The following is a 16,550-nucleotide window of genomic DNA, read 5'->3' as shown; positions in this document are numbered from 1 at the left end:
AATGATAAAAAGGAATAATACAGGTAGTCATTGAGTGACTGTTAGAAGTTCACACTTACGACCATTGCAGCTTCCCCATGGTCACATGAGGGGAAAACATGATCAAAATTCAGACGCTTGGCGACTGACTCAAATTTATGACAGTTGCAGAGTCATGTGATCCCCTTTTGCGGCCTTCTGACAAGCGAAGTCAATGGGGAAGCCAGATTCACTTAACAACCATGTTACTAATTTAACAACTGAGTGATGCACTTAACCACGGTGGAGAGAAAGGTCGTAAAATGGAGCAAAAGTCAGATAACAAAAGACTCTCACTCTCTCTCTCTCTCTCATTCTGACTCAGGAATTCTGGGAGTTGAAGTCCACGAGTCATAAAAGAGCCAAGGTTGCCTAGCCCTGGGCTATATGGCAGAACCGGTAGCTAATTTTTCGTTGCCCAGGCCCAAAATGGATTTCCAGAAGCGGCATCCACACAGAGAACTGGTTGTTCACATATTTGAATCACACCACTGATTTAATTGCCTTATCGTAAAAGTTGAACGGGTTGACGATCTCTCATAATCATCCTGCTAGGAGAAGCTGTATATTTTAAATTAATGTCCAGGCAATTATTATAACCGTGTTGGTGATTCATTTCTTTGATTAAAAGAAACATGATTTCAATATTACTATGAGTGAGCCAGTACTTGCTGACCATATAGCCCAGGGTTAGGCAACCTTGGCTCTTTTATGACTCGTGAACTTCAACTCCCAGAATTCCTGAGCCAGCATGGCTCAGCTTGGAAACCTCTCCCTTTCCCCTCAGCATGGCTGGCTCAGGAATTCTGGGAGTTGAAGTCCACGAGTCATAAAAGAGCCAAGGTGGCCTACCCCTGGTTTATTTATTTATTTATTTATTTATTTATTTATTTATTTATTTATTTATTTATTTATTTGATTTATATACCGCCCTTCTCCCGAAGGACTCAGGGCGGTGTACAGGGCAATAAAAATAAGAATACAGGATACAAGATTTAAAGTTAAATGATTGTGCCCAATGTAGTAAGTTTAGGCATATTGTAGGTGCTATGTAAACTATTTCTGCCTATACCTAAAATTAAACTAGATAATTGCATTCCTTACCCATATTTATCTTTTGCTTTCCACCAATGGATGTCATTTTTTTCAATTATGATATATTCTTGACCCCTTTCTAATCTCATATCATGAGGTTCCGTGGGCTCAAAATCATACATGGCTATTGCCACTTCTTCCTCTTCTTCCTCATCCTCTTCTGCAGGAATGGGAGGTGGGGGCCTTCTCTGAAACTTAAAAAGTTATTATCTGTCACTGACTGAAATATTCTAATCATTCTAATTACTAAGATAATTATTTGGGATGCTTCTATTTTCCAGCTGATTACTCTCAGTGAAGCAGAATAAAATACTTTACACAAAATTATACTCTAGGAGGGCAATTAAAATGCATGCAAGCAACATATACAAGTACATGTAAATTTGTCATTCTATCTGTTTGTTGAATGAACCATGAGCAAACTTTAGCAATCTGGACACAGATATATTTAAACAAAAAATTAAAAATGAGCTTGTGTTTATGATGAAGGAAACTGCTAGAAGGTAATACAGTATAAAAACGAAGGCTGCAAATTAATCCTGGATCCAGAATCCTCCATTTTACCACCAAATACAAGGTTCTGGAACATATACAGGTGTTACACGAACAGAAAACAAAGCAAAAAAAGCAAACTAACTTTGATTATTATTATCTCTCCAACACTTAAGAAGGTTATTTATTTATTAATCCTTCCATGATGCCAACATGCCCCAAACACATATGAAAAACAATTAAATCTCGTCTTCTCTAAAGAATCCCTGGGACAAATATAATCCAAATATATTGCCTGGAATTTAGTATTCTCGGAAAGGCAGGCCTGAAAACTTCAGTCAGATGTGTTATTTATCTATTATATAGAGATATATAACATGATAGATAGATAGATAGATAGATAGATAGATAGATAGATAGATAGATAGATAGATAGATGATAGATAGATAGATAGATAGATAGATAGATAGATAGATAGATAGATAGATAGATAGATAGACAGACAGACAGACAGACAGACAGACAGACAGACAGACAGCCATGGTGGCACAGTGGTTAGAAGGCAGTATTCCAGGCTAATTCTGCTGACTGCCAACTGCCAGCAGTTCGATCCTAACCGGCTCAAGATTAACTCAGTCTTCCATCCTTCCGAGGTTGGTAAAATGAGGACCCAGATTCTTGGGGGCCATAGGCTGACCCTGTAAACCGCTTAGAGAAGGCTTTAAAACACTGTGAAGTGGTATACAAGTCTAAGTGCTATTGCTATTATATACATATGCACAGATGTTATTTGCATCAGCAATTTAAAAGTCACATGGCAAAAAGAAAAAACCCTAAATTTCTTTGAGAGCAGTTTGGTAGTCTTTATCCTATAAGAACGGAGTACAAATTTCATCCATTTTGGGGGGAATGGGGAGGGCAGACTGATATCCTCATTAGAGACAATGAGACCATACCAATATTGCATTTTATGGGTTGAAGAAATTGATTATTAATCTTGCATTTAGTATAGTCCCGTGGTGGTGAACCTATGGCACGCGTGCCACAGGTGGCATGCAGAGCGCTTTCTGTGGGCACACATGCTGTCGCCCCAGTCCTAGGCCTTCAGCTGGGTTTTATAAAACCTTTTTGCTTTAGACCTCCGCTGCTGTGTGCAAAAAAAGGTTCAATCAATTTCAACTTCTCACGGGGAAAAAAAAGATCTCGCAAAGTTGGAATTGATTGATTGAACTTTTTAGTCCCGCCCAGTCTGCCGTTACCACCGCAGCCACGCCCACCCAATGGGCCACACTCACCCAGCACCCGACAATACATAAGTGGGTTTTGGGTTGCAGTTTGGGCACTCTGTCTCTACAAGGTTCGCCATCACTGGTATAGTCTATCCCTGCATGAAACTTACTGGCATATATCATATGCCTGTGAGTAATGGTGACTAGTTAGAGGTTTCTCCATCTCAGGGTGCTAAATTATTAGGGTGTAACTACATGTTACTGCTAGTTCCTAAACTTGTTTTTCTGGAGCTAACATGAATGAATGAGAAAAGGCGTGCGAGAAGGTGAAATGTGGGAATCTACACACACATGCAAATTTACTCTGTGAAGCTTAATTCCCAGTCAGGCAGCCTGGAGGAGAATGGTGGAGAACGGCTAAGGACTCATTAGGGAGTAGAAACTACAGGGAGACACTAATGAGTAGAGTAAAAAACTTTTAATATTTTCCCTGCTGAGGTGACTCCAAATTAAGTAGTTTGGTGCAGCAAATAAACCTCATAGCGTACTCTTAGAGGACTGTGTATTTAATTCAGGTTTTAAAAAAATGGCGGCTGGATGCCAAGAAAATGAACATATCAATGAAACAAGTCTGCTAGCGTCATTTTTGTTCTTGGGCACACATAAATTGGCTGAAACAAGTAGCTGTTCCGTAAAATTCCCAGGTTTATGAAGAAAAAAGTTAAATATGAGCCTCTAATTCATATCTATTTATCTGTTGATCTGTATATATATCCATCCATCCAATTTCTACCTGCCATATTTAATAAGACTTTCTGCAGTTCACAAGACCGTGCAATAAAATATCCACAGTAATTGCCTAAAAGCAGTCAATCAAAACAAGAAATAAAAATCTTTATCAATCAAGTAACATCTCAATCTCCATCATCTCTGAAAACAATTCAGTTTTTAGCAGTTTATGGAAGATGAATGGTGATTAACACCCTTTTGTCTGTAATTTCTTTGTTTTGTTCTGTTTTTATAGGTTTAAAATGTTTTTATAATAATTACGGTAAGTGATTTTATGTATTTATCCACTGTTTTAGATTTGTTCCATACCAGCCAGAGGCACTTTGAATAGGATGGGCTAAAATAAAATAATAAAATAATAAAATAAAATAATAAAATAATAAAATAATAAAATAATAAAATAATAAAATAATAAAATAATAAAATAATAAAATAAAATAAAATAAAATAAAATAAAATAAAATAAAATAAAATAAAATAAAATAAAATAATAAAATAAAATAAAATAAAATAAAATAAAATATAAAATAAAATAAATAAATAAAATGTGCAGGGGACATATCTGAGGTCCATAAGCAGCCTATACCCAAATATGGAGACAAGAAATGAAAAAAAATGCCTCCTATCTCAGCCTCCCCCCATCGTGCACTGTGATTGGAGGAGACCACTAGCCTATTCAGGATGCATACATTCCAATCTTTTGGCTTAAGTATGACTTATGTAGCTTCCTAAAGATTTTGAAGATAATGTTTACTAATTTAATTTAGAAACGTATGAAATTGGTGGGAAAAAATGTCTCTACCATAATGTTTAAAAGTTCCTTTTTGCAGAAGAATATATTAAGCTTTATTTTTTAAACAACTATCCATTTAATTATTTAGTCTATAACTTTAGCAGAATTCTGTCCTGATTACTGTAATCCCAAACTAAATGCAATTTGTTTTCTTGTTTTCTTACCTTATGTTTATCTGTCATTGAGGAAGGCAGAGCTTTAATTCCTTAAAAAAAAGTCAAGAGAAAATAAAACTGTATAAATTGACAAATATCCATTACAAGATTATTGAATATTAGAAAATGCCTTTTACTGTACAGCTGTTTTCAATTTTTTCTAGTAACTGTGTTTCTGTTAATGTCAAAATAATGGCTATATTATAGGATTTACCATTATCCTAAAATTAATTTCCTGAAATGTATTTCAAGACAGAAAATAATGAAATGAATTCCCCAGAGTAATGTGATGCCATATGAATTGCTTGCTTATTCTGCTGTTATTGTTTAATATCAATATTAATTCAACCATCAATCTGTTGTGATACTGAAGAGTAAATATATCCATAAAGATGAAGAAAGAAAAAATGAAAAATATATACAAGAATGGGAGGGAGGGAGGGAGGGAGGGAGGGAGGGAGGAAGGAAGGAAGGAAGGAAGGAAGGAAGGAATTCTGACACAACTAACCCTAACCCTGGGTGAGCAATTTTTTTCCAGACATCAATCCATTTTTAAACAAACATAAAACAGCGTAAAATAAAATAAAAATGAACACTTTACCATATAAAAAATAAAAGGGGGAAAAATCATACAAGAAAACAAACAAAAAGGATCCAATAACTTTATTTTTTTATTTATTTTAATTCCATTTATATCCCGCCCTTCTCCGAAGACTCAGGGCGGCTTACAAGCTTAGCAATAGCCTTCATTCTATGTATATGCCTGCTTGTTAGGGCTGCTGCATATTCCAAATTCATCAGATCTTATTTTTAAAACAGTTCTAAGCTTTCAAGAATTTTTTTTCTGAAGGATAAGATAATGTGACATGTTCCAATTAGCAAATATATAATTTTCTCATAAATTGCAAGTCAATGGTTAAAGTGAAGTTAATGGGCCCACAGCAGTGTGCAGTGCACTAATTAAACTATTTGATGATTCACACAATAGCAACCGTACTCATTTGTAAAGATAAAAAAGCTGCATTTATGAAAATATAGACAAACCATCTGGTGGCACTTACCATTTTCAAAGAGATTATACTTTTCACAGCCAGGTGCTAGCTTTTCGGTTTGCCGGCAACATTGATAGATTCCATCTGTCCAGAATTTAGGATGATACTTAACCATTATATTATTATTACTCTTTATTTCTAAAAAAAACAACACCGAAAAGTTAAAAACAGCCAACGTTTTAAATTCTTATAGCTCATTTATGTTGGATGTTGTAATGCGGCAAATATTTGAACCCAAAGAAGCTTACACAATAGCTCAACTTGCAACAATCCAAACATTATCAATAACAACAATAAATTGAGATTATGTACATCTTAACATTAAGAACCAAGAAATTTAAAGAGTCAACAGAGATGTTGTTCACTAATTAATAATTTCATTTAGATACAGATGGATAGATTTCAACTTCACACTTAAACATTTTGCAACTTTTGTTGTTGTTAGTTGCGAAGTCGTGTCCAACCCATCACGACCCCATGGGCAACGTTCCTCCAGGCCTTCCTGTCCTCTACCATCTTAAGGAGTCCATTTAGGCTCACGCCTCCTGCTTCAGTGACTCCATCCAGCCACCTCATTCTCTGTCATCCCCTTCTTCTCTTGCCCTCAACCTTTCCCAGCATGAGGCTCTTCTCCAGTGAGTCCTTCCTTCTCATTAGGTGGCCAAAGTATTTGAGTTTCAACTTCAGGATCTGGCCTCTAAAGAGCAGTCAGGGTTAAATGATTCAAAAGAAATGTCAGTACATTTGTCCACCTATTGAGTCATTCCCAAGGATCTGGAGTAGGTAGATGCTGTTTATTTTATTTATAAGCTGCCTGACAACCAACAGCTTTGGGCAGTCCCAAATAAAAACATTAAAAATTAAAAAAGAAAACAATAGACAAACATGAAGAGTAAAGATGGCAAGGAATTGTTTCCTAACTAAAAAAAAGATGGAAATAATAAATAAATAAATAAATAGGCAAATGTAGGGGAAAATTTTGTTATGGTTAAATTTCCTTCACGCTTTTCACTTAGAGATGTATGTTTTCAAGAAATGCAATTACCTTCTTTTAAATTTGTTACCCACTGATCCCTGCTATAGGCAGTGGGAGCAAAAATATAAAGTGTGCTATTATCGTATACAACCTGCAAGAAAGAAAAAAAAACAAATATTACTACCACAAACCTTTTTCCTCTTCAGCTATTATAACTAATTGTTCCTCAATTTATTAGAATTCCTCAATAATTGCTAAAGTAATACATGATATAAGCAATGGACCGAATGAAGGCTTATACCAAGGGTAGGCAATCTTGGCTCTTTTATGATTTGTGGACTTCAACTCCCAGAATTCCTGAGCCAGCCATGCTAAGGGGACAGGGAGAGGTTTCCAAGCTGAGCCATGATGGCTCAGGAATTCTGGGACTTGAAGTCCATGAGTCATAAAGCAGCCTAGGCCTAGGCCAGGGTAGGCAACCTTGGCTCTTTTATGACTCGTGGACTTCAACTCCTAGAATTCCTGAGCCAGCATGGGGGAAACTTTGGCCCCTTCATGACTTGTGGACTTCAGCTCCCAGAATTCCTGAGCCAGCATGGCTCAGCTTGGAAACCTCTCCTTTTCCCCTCAGCGTGGCTGGCTCAGGAATTCTGGGAGTTGAAGTCCACGAGTCATAAAAGAGCCAAGCTTGCCTACCCCTGGGCTAGGCCATCCTTGGCATCTCTATGATTCGTGGACTTCATCTCCCAGAATTCCTCAGCCAGCATGGCTCAGCTTGGAAACCTCTCCCTTTCCCCTCAGCGTAAGTGGCTCAGGAATTCTGGGAGTTGAAGTCCATAAGTCATAAAAGGGCCAAGGTTGGCTACTCCTGACTTATACAAATGAAGCTATTTTTTAGCTATTTTAAAATGTTGTTAGGTTCCTTGAGGGTTTGCCGGGCGGAAAGTCGGGTTTTACAACAAAAGTACAAATATGTAACTAAATAAACCATTATTATTATCTCTGTATATTTCTTTTTGTTGCTTCTTGGAAGTTACCTTATGTAATTTTTAAATAAAACCAATATCTGCTTTCAGTATTCAGAATCTAGGAAAAATCCAGCTGAATGAGTGCCAGTCACTCTATCTCAGCCCTAGGAAAATGGCTATGACTTGTCCAATGCTTGCCAAGATACAAGTGTCTCCTTGTCATACTTTTTGTATCAGATTTGCATACTCCCACTTGAACATGGGTCTATGACAAATTGCCATGGCCAACTCGCTGCAGTCAACTTGCTACAGGATAACAATTTTTGTTGGATTACACTAATATCAAAGAAATTGTGGAATAGAATCATTAAAGAAAGGATGCAAAAGGAGGAGCAGAATGAAATGTAATCAACAAATATTAAAATATTTGTTTTATTTGTTTTAAATAATTAAATAGAATTGTTAAATTGTTCCACCATGAGCTTTCCCATGGCACGTTGGCTGTGGCAAGTTGTTCTGCTGCAAGTTGGCCATGGCGAGTTGACCATGGCGAGTTGACCGCAACAAGTTGGCTGTGGCAAGTTGTCCAATTTCCCCTTGTACATATACACTTTGCCTCCTCACATCACAACTTCTGCCTAATCTTAAGCTGGGTTTGGTAGCAATGCAAGATCCAGTCTGGTTAAGAATTGGATGCAAGATTATATGGGGCTACCAATGTTGTAGGCTAGGCCGAGAAATAGAAAAACATCTCAAAAGAAGGCAACGAAAACAACTTCTGCTATCATGAAAACTGCATGGCTGAACTCAACTTAAAATAAGCTTTTAAAAAGGTAAAGGTTCCCCCGCACATGCATGCTAGCCGTTTTCAACTCTAGGGGCCGGTGCTCATCTCTGTTTCAAAGCCGAAGAGCCAGCGCTTGTCCGAGGACGTCTCTGTGGTCATGTGGCCGGCATGACTAGACGCCAAAGGCGCATGGAACGCTGTTACCTTCCCACCGTAGTGGTCCCTATTTTTCTACTTGCATTTTTACGTGCTTTCGAACTGCTAGGTTGGCAGAAGCTGGGACAAGTAACAGGCGCTCACTCTGTTACGCGGCACTCGGGATTCGACCCGCCAAACTGCCAGACCTTCTGATCGATAAGCTCAGCGTCCTAACCCACTGAGCCACCACGTCCCACAAAATAAGCTTTAGTTTAACCTAAATAGACCCTGCTTCTTAGAGCTCACCACTTAAGTGTCAAAGCAAGAGAGTGTTAACAGTTGTAACAGGGAAGTCCTAACACATTTCAGAAGCTTTTGAGTGAACATCTAGAACTGTTCATGCAGTTTTAGTTCATGCCAATCAATAACAATAAAAAGGAAGAAAGGTGTGTGTGGGGGGGGGGGAAATTGCATGGAAATAGGAGAGAGGAAAAAGCACAAGAAAGTAATCAGACTTGCCCACAGGTCACACCAGCAGTGTCTGCCTTAGAGATTTTCCAAATAAAATCGTGTGTTATATTCACTGAAATTCAATGTTTGCTCTTCAAAGTAGTTAACTTGGCTAACAGCGGAGAATTTAGTTGTAATCTAAACCTCTCAGAGTGTATCAGGTTAAGGGTGGCAGGTGCAATATGTCTGCTAGACAAATATTTCCATATTTATTGAAATACAACCAGCCGAATTTCACAGCTTACCTGAAAAGGATATTTATTTTGACAAGGTATAACAATATCATCATTCTTCACTGTTTCAACACATTTGATTTTGGAAATGTCAACTGATCCTTTCCTGTACTTTTTCTGCAATAGGACAAAGACAGAATCGTTTTAAAAATGAGGAATTTCAAACAATTTGCAGTTAGAACACATGGCAAACTGCAATCCTACACACAGCAGGCCAGAAGAGGGCACAATTGTTCAAATAAATCAGGGCCTTTTCTTGAAAATGGTCCCAGAGACTTAGAGATTTAAATTTTACTACTAATGAAAATCCCTTTTTCTGGTATAAAAATGTCCACCATTTTTTTCCAACTATTTTTTTTTGAAGGAAGGTGTACTTGTATTCATATCCAACAGAATTTTCAAGTGGCTTAGTGTCGAAAGAAAAATCTTCATCAGGGTCCAGTCCAAGCTGGGAATAAACAAAATGGAGACCGCTTTAGAAAGAAGGCTGTAGTTTATCGAAGAGGAGAGCCAGACAGAAAGATGGCTCTGGAAAAAGAGAGTGACCACATATAGCAGGGAGTGGGTTTTTATACCTTCTGGGGCTCTTGAGGTTGTTTCCTGTTCCTGTTTGAGGCTTTGTATTTCCTGTGTCATGTACTTTGACCTGAGTCTGTGTGCCCTTTTGGTATTCTGATGGTGGTGGGTTACTCCTATTGTTTCCTGTCCTTAGAATTTGGGTGGGGTACGTAGATTTTAAGGGTCTTTGTCTTCCTAATTTCTTCAGTTTCTAGCTGGAAGGCTCCAACTTTCCTGAATGGATTATTACATCTGCATTTCTAAAAGCTGGCTTCTGCTGAGTTGTCTGGCTGGAGTGTGTGTGTGTAGAAGTTTCTGCCTTTTTAAAGATCTTCTCCATTATTCCTTTGGGGAAATCCATTCTGCCTTTTTAATACTCCCCAAAATATTTCTCTGGATTCTTCCCCACATCAGTTTCCAGGGAGAAAAATGTTAGCTATTTCCTTCCAATCCCCCTCTCTATGCCTAAATCATTATCAAGGTGATTAAAAGTAGACTGGTCAATAGACTCATCGTCAATTGGCTCCAGGAATTGCGAAGAGTACAAAAAATGATGAGTACCAAACAATTTTTTCCCATAAGGAATAACGTAGTGAGTAAAAAGGCAGCTGACACCAACAAGCTCTAGCTTGCGCGTGGGTACCAAATACACAATGAGTACCAAGACAGAATTTTCACATCTAAATGCGTTGAGTACCAAATTCGATGAGTTTCAAAGCAGTTGGGTACTAAGGTACCACTGTATTCAAAAGCCTTGTAACATCAAACAGTCATGTTATTGTAAGCTTAGTCACTGTGTAAGGGCTTACCCATCGCAGTGTTCCCAAATGCACAGTAATTAATCCTAGGTGAAAAATCCTCTTTATTGCCTCTTTCTGTCCTTGTTCCCAGGTGCACAATAAATTTTGTTCACTATAAATGTACACCCCATTCTGATTAGCACAGATTTGTATAAGAGCCATAAGATTCTGAGAATTTTATTTACATTCCTTTCCTTGTGATCTCCAACAGGAATGTTCCTCTGGGGTCAAGAGTTTCATTTAGCTATCCACCATGTCCCCGATTTTCCTTTAGTCAGTCTTCAACAGCATACTTATGAAATTATTTTCTTTGCTCCAATTTTTACAGTTCTGACCCTAAATCACATCTGCCTTTTAAAGGCAAGCATTCTTCATTGGGGAAGATTCTTCGGGAACTTTTCATTATCTGCTTTTTGTAAAGCTACTCTGAAATATTTGATGCCATCTCCAAACCTCAGTGCTTCCTTCTCTTTCTGTATTATTTCTGGTTACTCTTAAAAAGCACTAAAAAGCATATTTACATCCCTTCAGAGTAAGACATATTCTTATAGGGAATATAGACATATTCCTCAAAGTCTTACATTCTGCTTTCAGTTCTTTAACTGGGAACCAATCCATAAAATGATCTGATGAACAAGGGAAAACAGAGCCTTAATAGTATCACAGATAGAAACACACAAAACTGTGTATTGCGTGTTCATGCTTTACTGCCCAGCATCAGGAAGAATGCCAGGATGTTGTTCATCTAGATAAGGTTAAAAATATGCATGAAAAACAGTCTGCAGAGTCTGAAATTAAAGGGATAACAACACATTTTTATTCTCCACACAACAAAACTCTCAAGACTTATTATTAAAGAATAGCAGAGAAACAACTTTCCATCTTAATAATATTGGTTTCGGATTCTTACAATCCGAGTTTTGAATTACAAGCCATTTTGGGGCTATTCAATTTATCTCTTATGAAATACTCCACTTGTAAAAACGTATGTTTTCTGAGGTTTTCGCGGGTGTTTGTATGTGGATCTTTGGTTATTCGGGTTTTTCCCCGCGTAGAACTAAAGGTGTAAGAGCAACGTTTCGACGGAATCCCATCCGTCATCATCAGGCTTGTGGCTTCAGCTTCCTTCTTCTGGGAGAAGCATCCCAGAAGAAGGAAGCTGAAGCCACAAGCCTGATGATGACGGATGGGATTCCGTCGAAACGTTGCTCCTACACCTTTAGTTCTACGTGGGGAAAAACCTGAATAACCAAAGATCCAAATATATATATATATATATATATATATATATATATATATATATATATATATATATATATATATATATATATATATATATATATATATATATATATATATATATATATATATATATATATATATATATATATATATATATATATATATATATATATATATATATATATATTAATTAGCAACACTCTGTGATTAGTGATGTCAGGTTCCACATTATTATCTCAATTTGTCTTTGCAGATATATCCACTGAAAGGTTTCTACAGACTTTAAGAAATTGTTGCTTCTAAAATACAGGATAAACTACAAAAAAACAACAACAACAACCCAAAAAGCAATAATGAAAAATGTGAGTAGAACAATTAACAAATTATCATTAAATTTAACATTCAACATAAAAAAAAATTCCCTGTTTGAATGCTGAAAAATATACTTTAAATATCTTATTTTAACTAACTAATACATAAATTATTAACAAGAAATTGTTTTTGACACGTGGCTCTTTCTGTTCAAACAGGCACAGATTTGATTTATTGTATGTTTAGCTGAGCTATATTGTACCCTGCGAAATGTCTAATACAGGTAATTCTTGACTTACAACAGTTCATTTAATGATTGTTCAAAACTACATCACTGAACAAAGTGACTTATGACTGTTTTTCACACTTACAACCATTGCCGCATCCCCGTGGTCACACGATTACAATTCAGATGCTTGGCAAGTGACTCATATTTACGACGCTTGTAGTGTCCAGGGGTCACGTTATCCCCTTCTGCAACCTTCTGACAAGCAATGCAACAGCCTTGTTACTAACTTATCAGTTGCACCGATTCACTGAACAACTGTGACAAGCAAAGTCATAAAATGGGGCAAAACTCAGTTAACAAATGTTTCACTTAGCAACAGAAATTTTGGACTCGACTGTGGTCACAAGCTGAGGACTGCCTGTATGTGCTCCTGCGACTGAGTGTTGCATGGGATCTGGGAAACTGATTTCCTTGCTAAGTTCCACATTAATTCAAAACCATCATATTGAAAAACATATATGGGTGGTTCTCGATTTATAATCATAGCTGGGGTCAGGATTTCAGTCGCTAAGCAATGAGGTCATGAAGTGAGATGTCCTGTGACCAGACCTAATTTTATGATCACGTTTACCATGGAGGTGGTGCAATGGTGATAACTTCAAGGATAACTCACCAATCACATCTGTTGTAATGTTGAACCATCATTAAATGAACGGACATCAGTTGAAAACTGCCTCCATACGTACATACAATATACACTCAGGCAGTGGCGTAGCGTGGGTTGTCAGCACCCGGGGCGGGGCAAGGCAACCGGAAGCGGAAATAGAGGGGCGGGCGGGCGGTGACGTCACGGCACTGCTGAAAAGACGCACCCCGCAGCGGCGTAGACTTTCCAAGAAGAGTCGCGCGCATGCGGGATGCTTCCGGGTCCCTCTCGAGGGCGGCTGGGCGGGGCTCCGACCTGCAAGAGCCGCTGCATTCAAGCTCGCACGTGAGCCCCGCTAAATAAAGCCACGCATGTGCACGAAGCTAGGCCGGCCGGTCTTCGCTCGGCCAAACCTGCCAGGGCGCCTGCGGGGCGCTTGCGGTTGGCCTGAGCCTGGGCAGAGAGTTGGCCGCTTCTATTTATTTTATTCAGTTTATGTGGCCGCCCATCTCACCTGCCGGACTCATTTCGCTTTGCAAGAAAGAGCAGCTCGAGAGCGGAGCCAAGCCAACTCTGTGCAGCCCTTGGGGCTCCCTGAGCAGCTCAGTGCGAGCGCGCCCCCCCCAGATGTTGCGCCCGGTGCGGCCGGCCCCCCCTGCACCCCCCACGCTACGCCACTGCACTCAGGTGTACGTGTATTTGAGACGAACAATGTTATGAGCAACTCAGAGCCGGTAAAGACAGTAAAGTCATGAAATCAGAGAGACCAAGAGGAAATATAGCTAAATCTAATTTATGCTATTCACTATTCCTCCCCATATCTTTCTATCCTTTGAGGTCACTCTTTCTTCCACCATGCCTATGCCAATTCATGCACTAACTTTTGCTCTTTAAACCTCTCCCCCCCACCTCTTTGAAAGTTTCCATCAATTCTGTCTAACTCTATCTTTCAGAGTCTTCCGTTTTATTCACCATCCTTGTGAATGTGCGAGCCTAAGAATGTAAAGTCTATTATAATTTCAGCTTCTTCTCCACTTACTTGCACTGGATTGGCATTGCCTATTGACATAATCTTGGGGTTTTTTAAACAACAACAACAACAGCCAACCAGTGGCGTAGCGTGGGGGGTGCAGGGGGGGCCGGCCGAACAGGGCGCAACATCTGGGGGGGCGCGCTCCCACTGAGCTGCTCAGGGAGCCCCAAGGGCTGCACAGAGTCGGCTTGGCTCCGCTCTCGAGCTGCTCTTTCTTGCAAAGCGAAACGAGTCCGGCAGGTGAGATGGGCGGCCACATAAACTGAATAAAATAAATAGAAGCGCCCAACTCTCTGCCCAGGCTCAGGCCAACCGCAAGCGCCCCGCAGGCGCCCCGGCAGGCTTGGCCGAGCGAAGACGGACCCGCCGGCCGGCTGGCCTAGCTTCGTGCGCATGCGTGGCTTTATTTAGCGGGGCTCACGTGCGAGCTTGAATGCAGCGGCTCTTGCAGGTCGGAGCCCCGCCCAGCCGCCCTCGAGAGGGACCCGGAAGCATCCCGCATGCGCGCGACTCTTCTTGGAAAGTCTACGCCGCTGCGGGGCGCGTCTTTTCGGCGGTGCCATGACGTCACCGGGTTAGGGGGCGCAAATTGCCCCGGGTGCTGACAACCCACGCTACGCCACTGCAGCGAACTAAATTTTGCTCTGTCTTCTTTCACCTTCAAACATTCTACAACAAGACTTCTCATTCCTCACTACCCACTGTCAAAGCGGTTGTCATCACTATAAATGAGGCTGATTTTCACCCACCGTATTTACTTCCAATTTCTCCTAGTTCAGCAGTTCCTATGCTGTATTCAATATGTAAATTTAATTAATAAGGTGAGAGGGGGCAACACTAGAAGTCCTTTCCCAAGCATTAAAACTTTTAGTTATTCAATATTCTATCCTAAATGTTGTTTCCAGATCACAAAATTTCCAGTGCTCAATTCATATAGCCTTCTACGTGTAGCTGGTGGTTATAGTGCAGGGGTAGGCAACCTCGGTTCTTTTATGACTCATGGACTTCAACTCCCAGAATTCCTGAGTCAGCATAGCTGACTCAGGAATTCTGGGAGTTGAAGTCCATGACTCATAAAAGAGCCGAGGTTGCCTACCCCTGTTATAGCGGTTAGAATGCGTAGTGGTTAAAATGTAGTATTGGTGACTAATTCTGCTGACTGCCGGCTGCCAGCAGCTCGGCAGTTCAAATCTTCCGAAGTTGGTAAAATGAGGACCCAGATTGTTGGGGGCAATAATGCTGACTCTGTAAACCACTTAGAGAGGGCTGTAAAGCACTGTGAAGCGGTATATAAGTCTACGTGCTACTGCTATAACAATATTTTTAAGGGTTGTCCACAATTTGTTCTGGTCTAAGGTCTAAGGTTCTAAGCAGTCAAAAGTCTTGGTATAGTCCATGTTTTTTTCCCCCAACTGTTTTGCTGAATCTTAGGACTTGATGAAAAATTGATGGAGCTCCGTAAGAGATTAAGACCGGGGGGATGGGGGAGAGAGACCACCGGATCACAGCCAATTTTATTTCACTTCTGTAGCCTTTAAAAGTTTGAAAACTTCTGGTTTATAATAAAGTAAAAATAGATGCCTTTTGAATTACTCTGCCTTTTTCCATTATCAAAGCAGAACATTTTTTAAAAAATCAACACTGTCATTCATCCTTGTGTGTCCAAATATTTTTTTCTCTATTTTCTTATCTCATTTCTTCTAACATTTTTCCTTTTCAGATCACATTCAATTAAAATGTGGCACAATTTTTTTTCCCCAGCAGTCTTCTCTGCTTCGTTCATTATCACCCTTCATAGCAACATGAGAGAACTATCACCAACCGGTGCTGCGCAAATACAATCCTCGCTGCTGTTGATACATATAACGTTAAATACCGGCCTGTGCTGAAATGGACAGACTTGCGTTGAGGATCAAAGCAAAAGAAGATACAGAACATTTTTCAAACATTTTATCAATGGCTGGAAAAACGGGATAGACAGTAAGAACCTAACTTGCATTATTAAGCAAAACAAATCAACCCAGACAACACGCTGCTCATTAAGCACTAATGAAATTTAACAGAAAATCAATAAAATATTATAAAACAAAAAAAAAAAGAAATATCATCAACCGATGATTTTTTTTCATAAGCATCTATAACTACTGTGTTTCTCAGAAAATAAAGACCCAGTCTTATATTATTTTGGCACCAAGACACATTAGGGCTTATTTGGGGGGGAACACGGTATCAGCGTGATCAGCCCAGCCAGGCGCCCCGCCCCACTGATGCGTGCACAAGAGGCACCGAGCACACGGGTGCTAATGTTATACAGAAGCAGCTGCAGCTCGCCGGCCCCTTGACGCAGCGCAGGTAAGTCTGAGCGCACAGCCAGAGAGACAGTGAGGAAGCAGGCGATCCTGACGTGCCATGTGGCTGCCTGCCTGCCCTGGATCACAGGCCCTGGATGGCGGCCATGCAGTGTGTCCAGATCACCTGCCTCCCCCCAACTCCG

The 16,550-nt window shown here is 39.7% G+C and overlaps 1 protein-coding gene across 1 annotated transcript in view; it reads right to left on the bottom strand.

Annotated features, from left to right (window-relative positions):
• The window catches only part of TEC (tec protein tyrosine kinase), a gene marked incomplete at its 5' end in the record, with an annotated part of 50,882 nt that overhangs the window by 29,593 nt on the left and 4,739 nt on the right, over positions 1 to 16,550 (bottom strand). The window contains 5 exons of the mRNA XM_081332548.1: positions 1,123 to 1,307; positions 4,582 to 4,622; positions 5,634 to 5,762; positions 6,670 to 6,751; positions 9,249 to 9,353. Coding sequence (XP_081188674.1) covers positions 1,123 to 1,307; positions 4,582 to 4,622; positions 5,634 to 5,762; positions 6,670 to 6,751; positions 9,249 to 9,353 — 542 coding nt within the window. The remainder of the gene's footprint in view (positions 1 to 1,122; positions 1,308 to 4,581; positions 4,623 to 5,633; positions 5,763 to 6,669; positions 6,752 to 9,248; positions 9,354 to 16,550) is intronic.

Source organism: Vipera berus, assembly GCF_964194415.1.
Source record: "Vipera berus genome assembly, chromosome: 7".
Taxonomy (NCBI): Eukaryota; Metazoa; Chordata; class Lepidosauria; order Squamata; family Viperidae; genus Vipera; species Vipera berus.
Note: the sequence above shows the minus strand (reverse complement) of the source record. Positions and strands in the feature narration are given on the sequence as shown.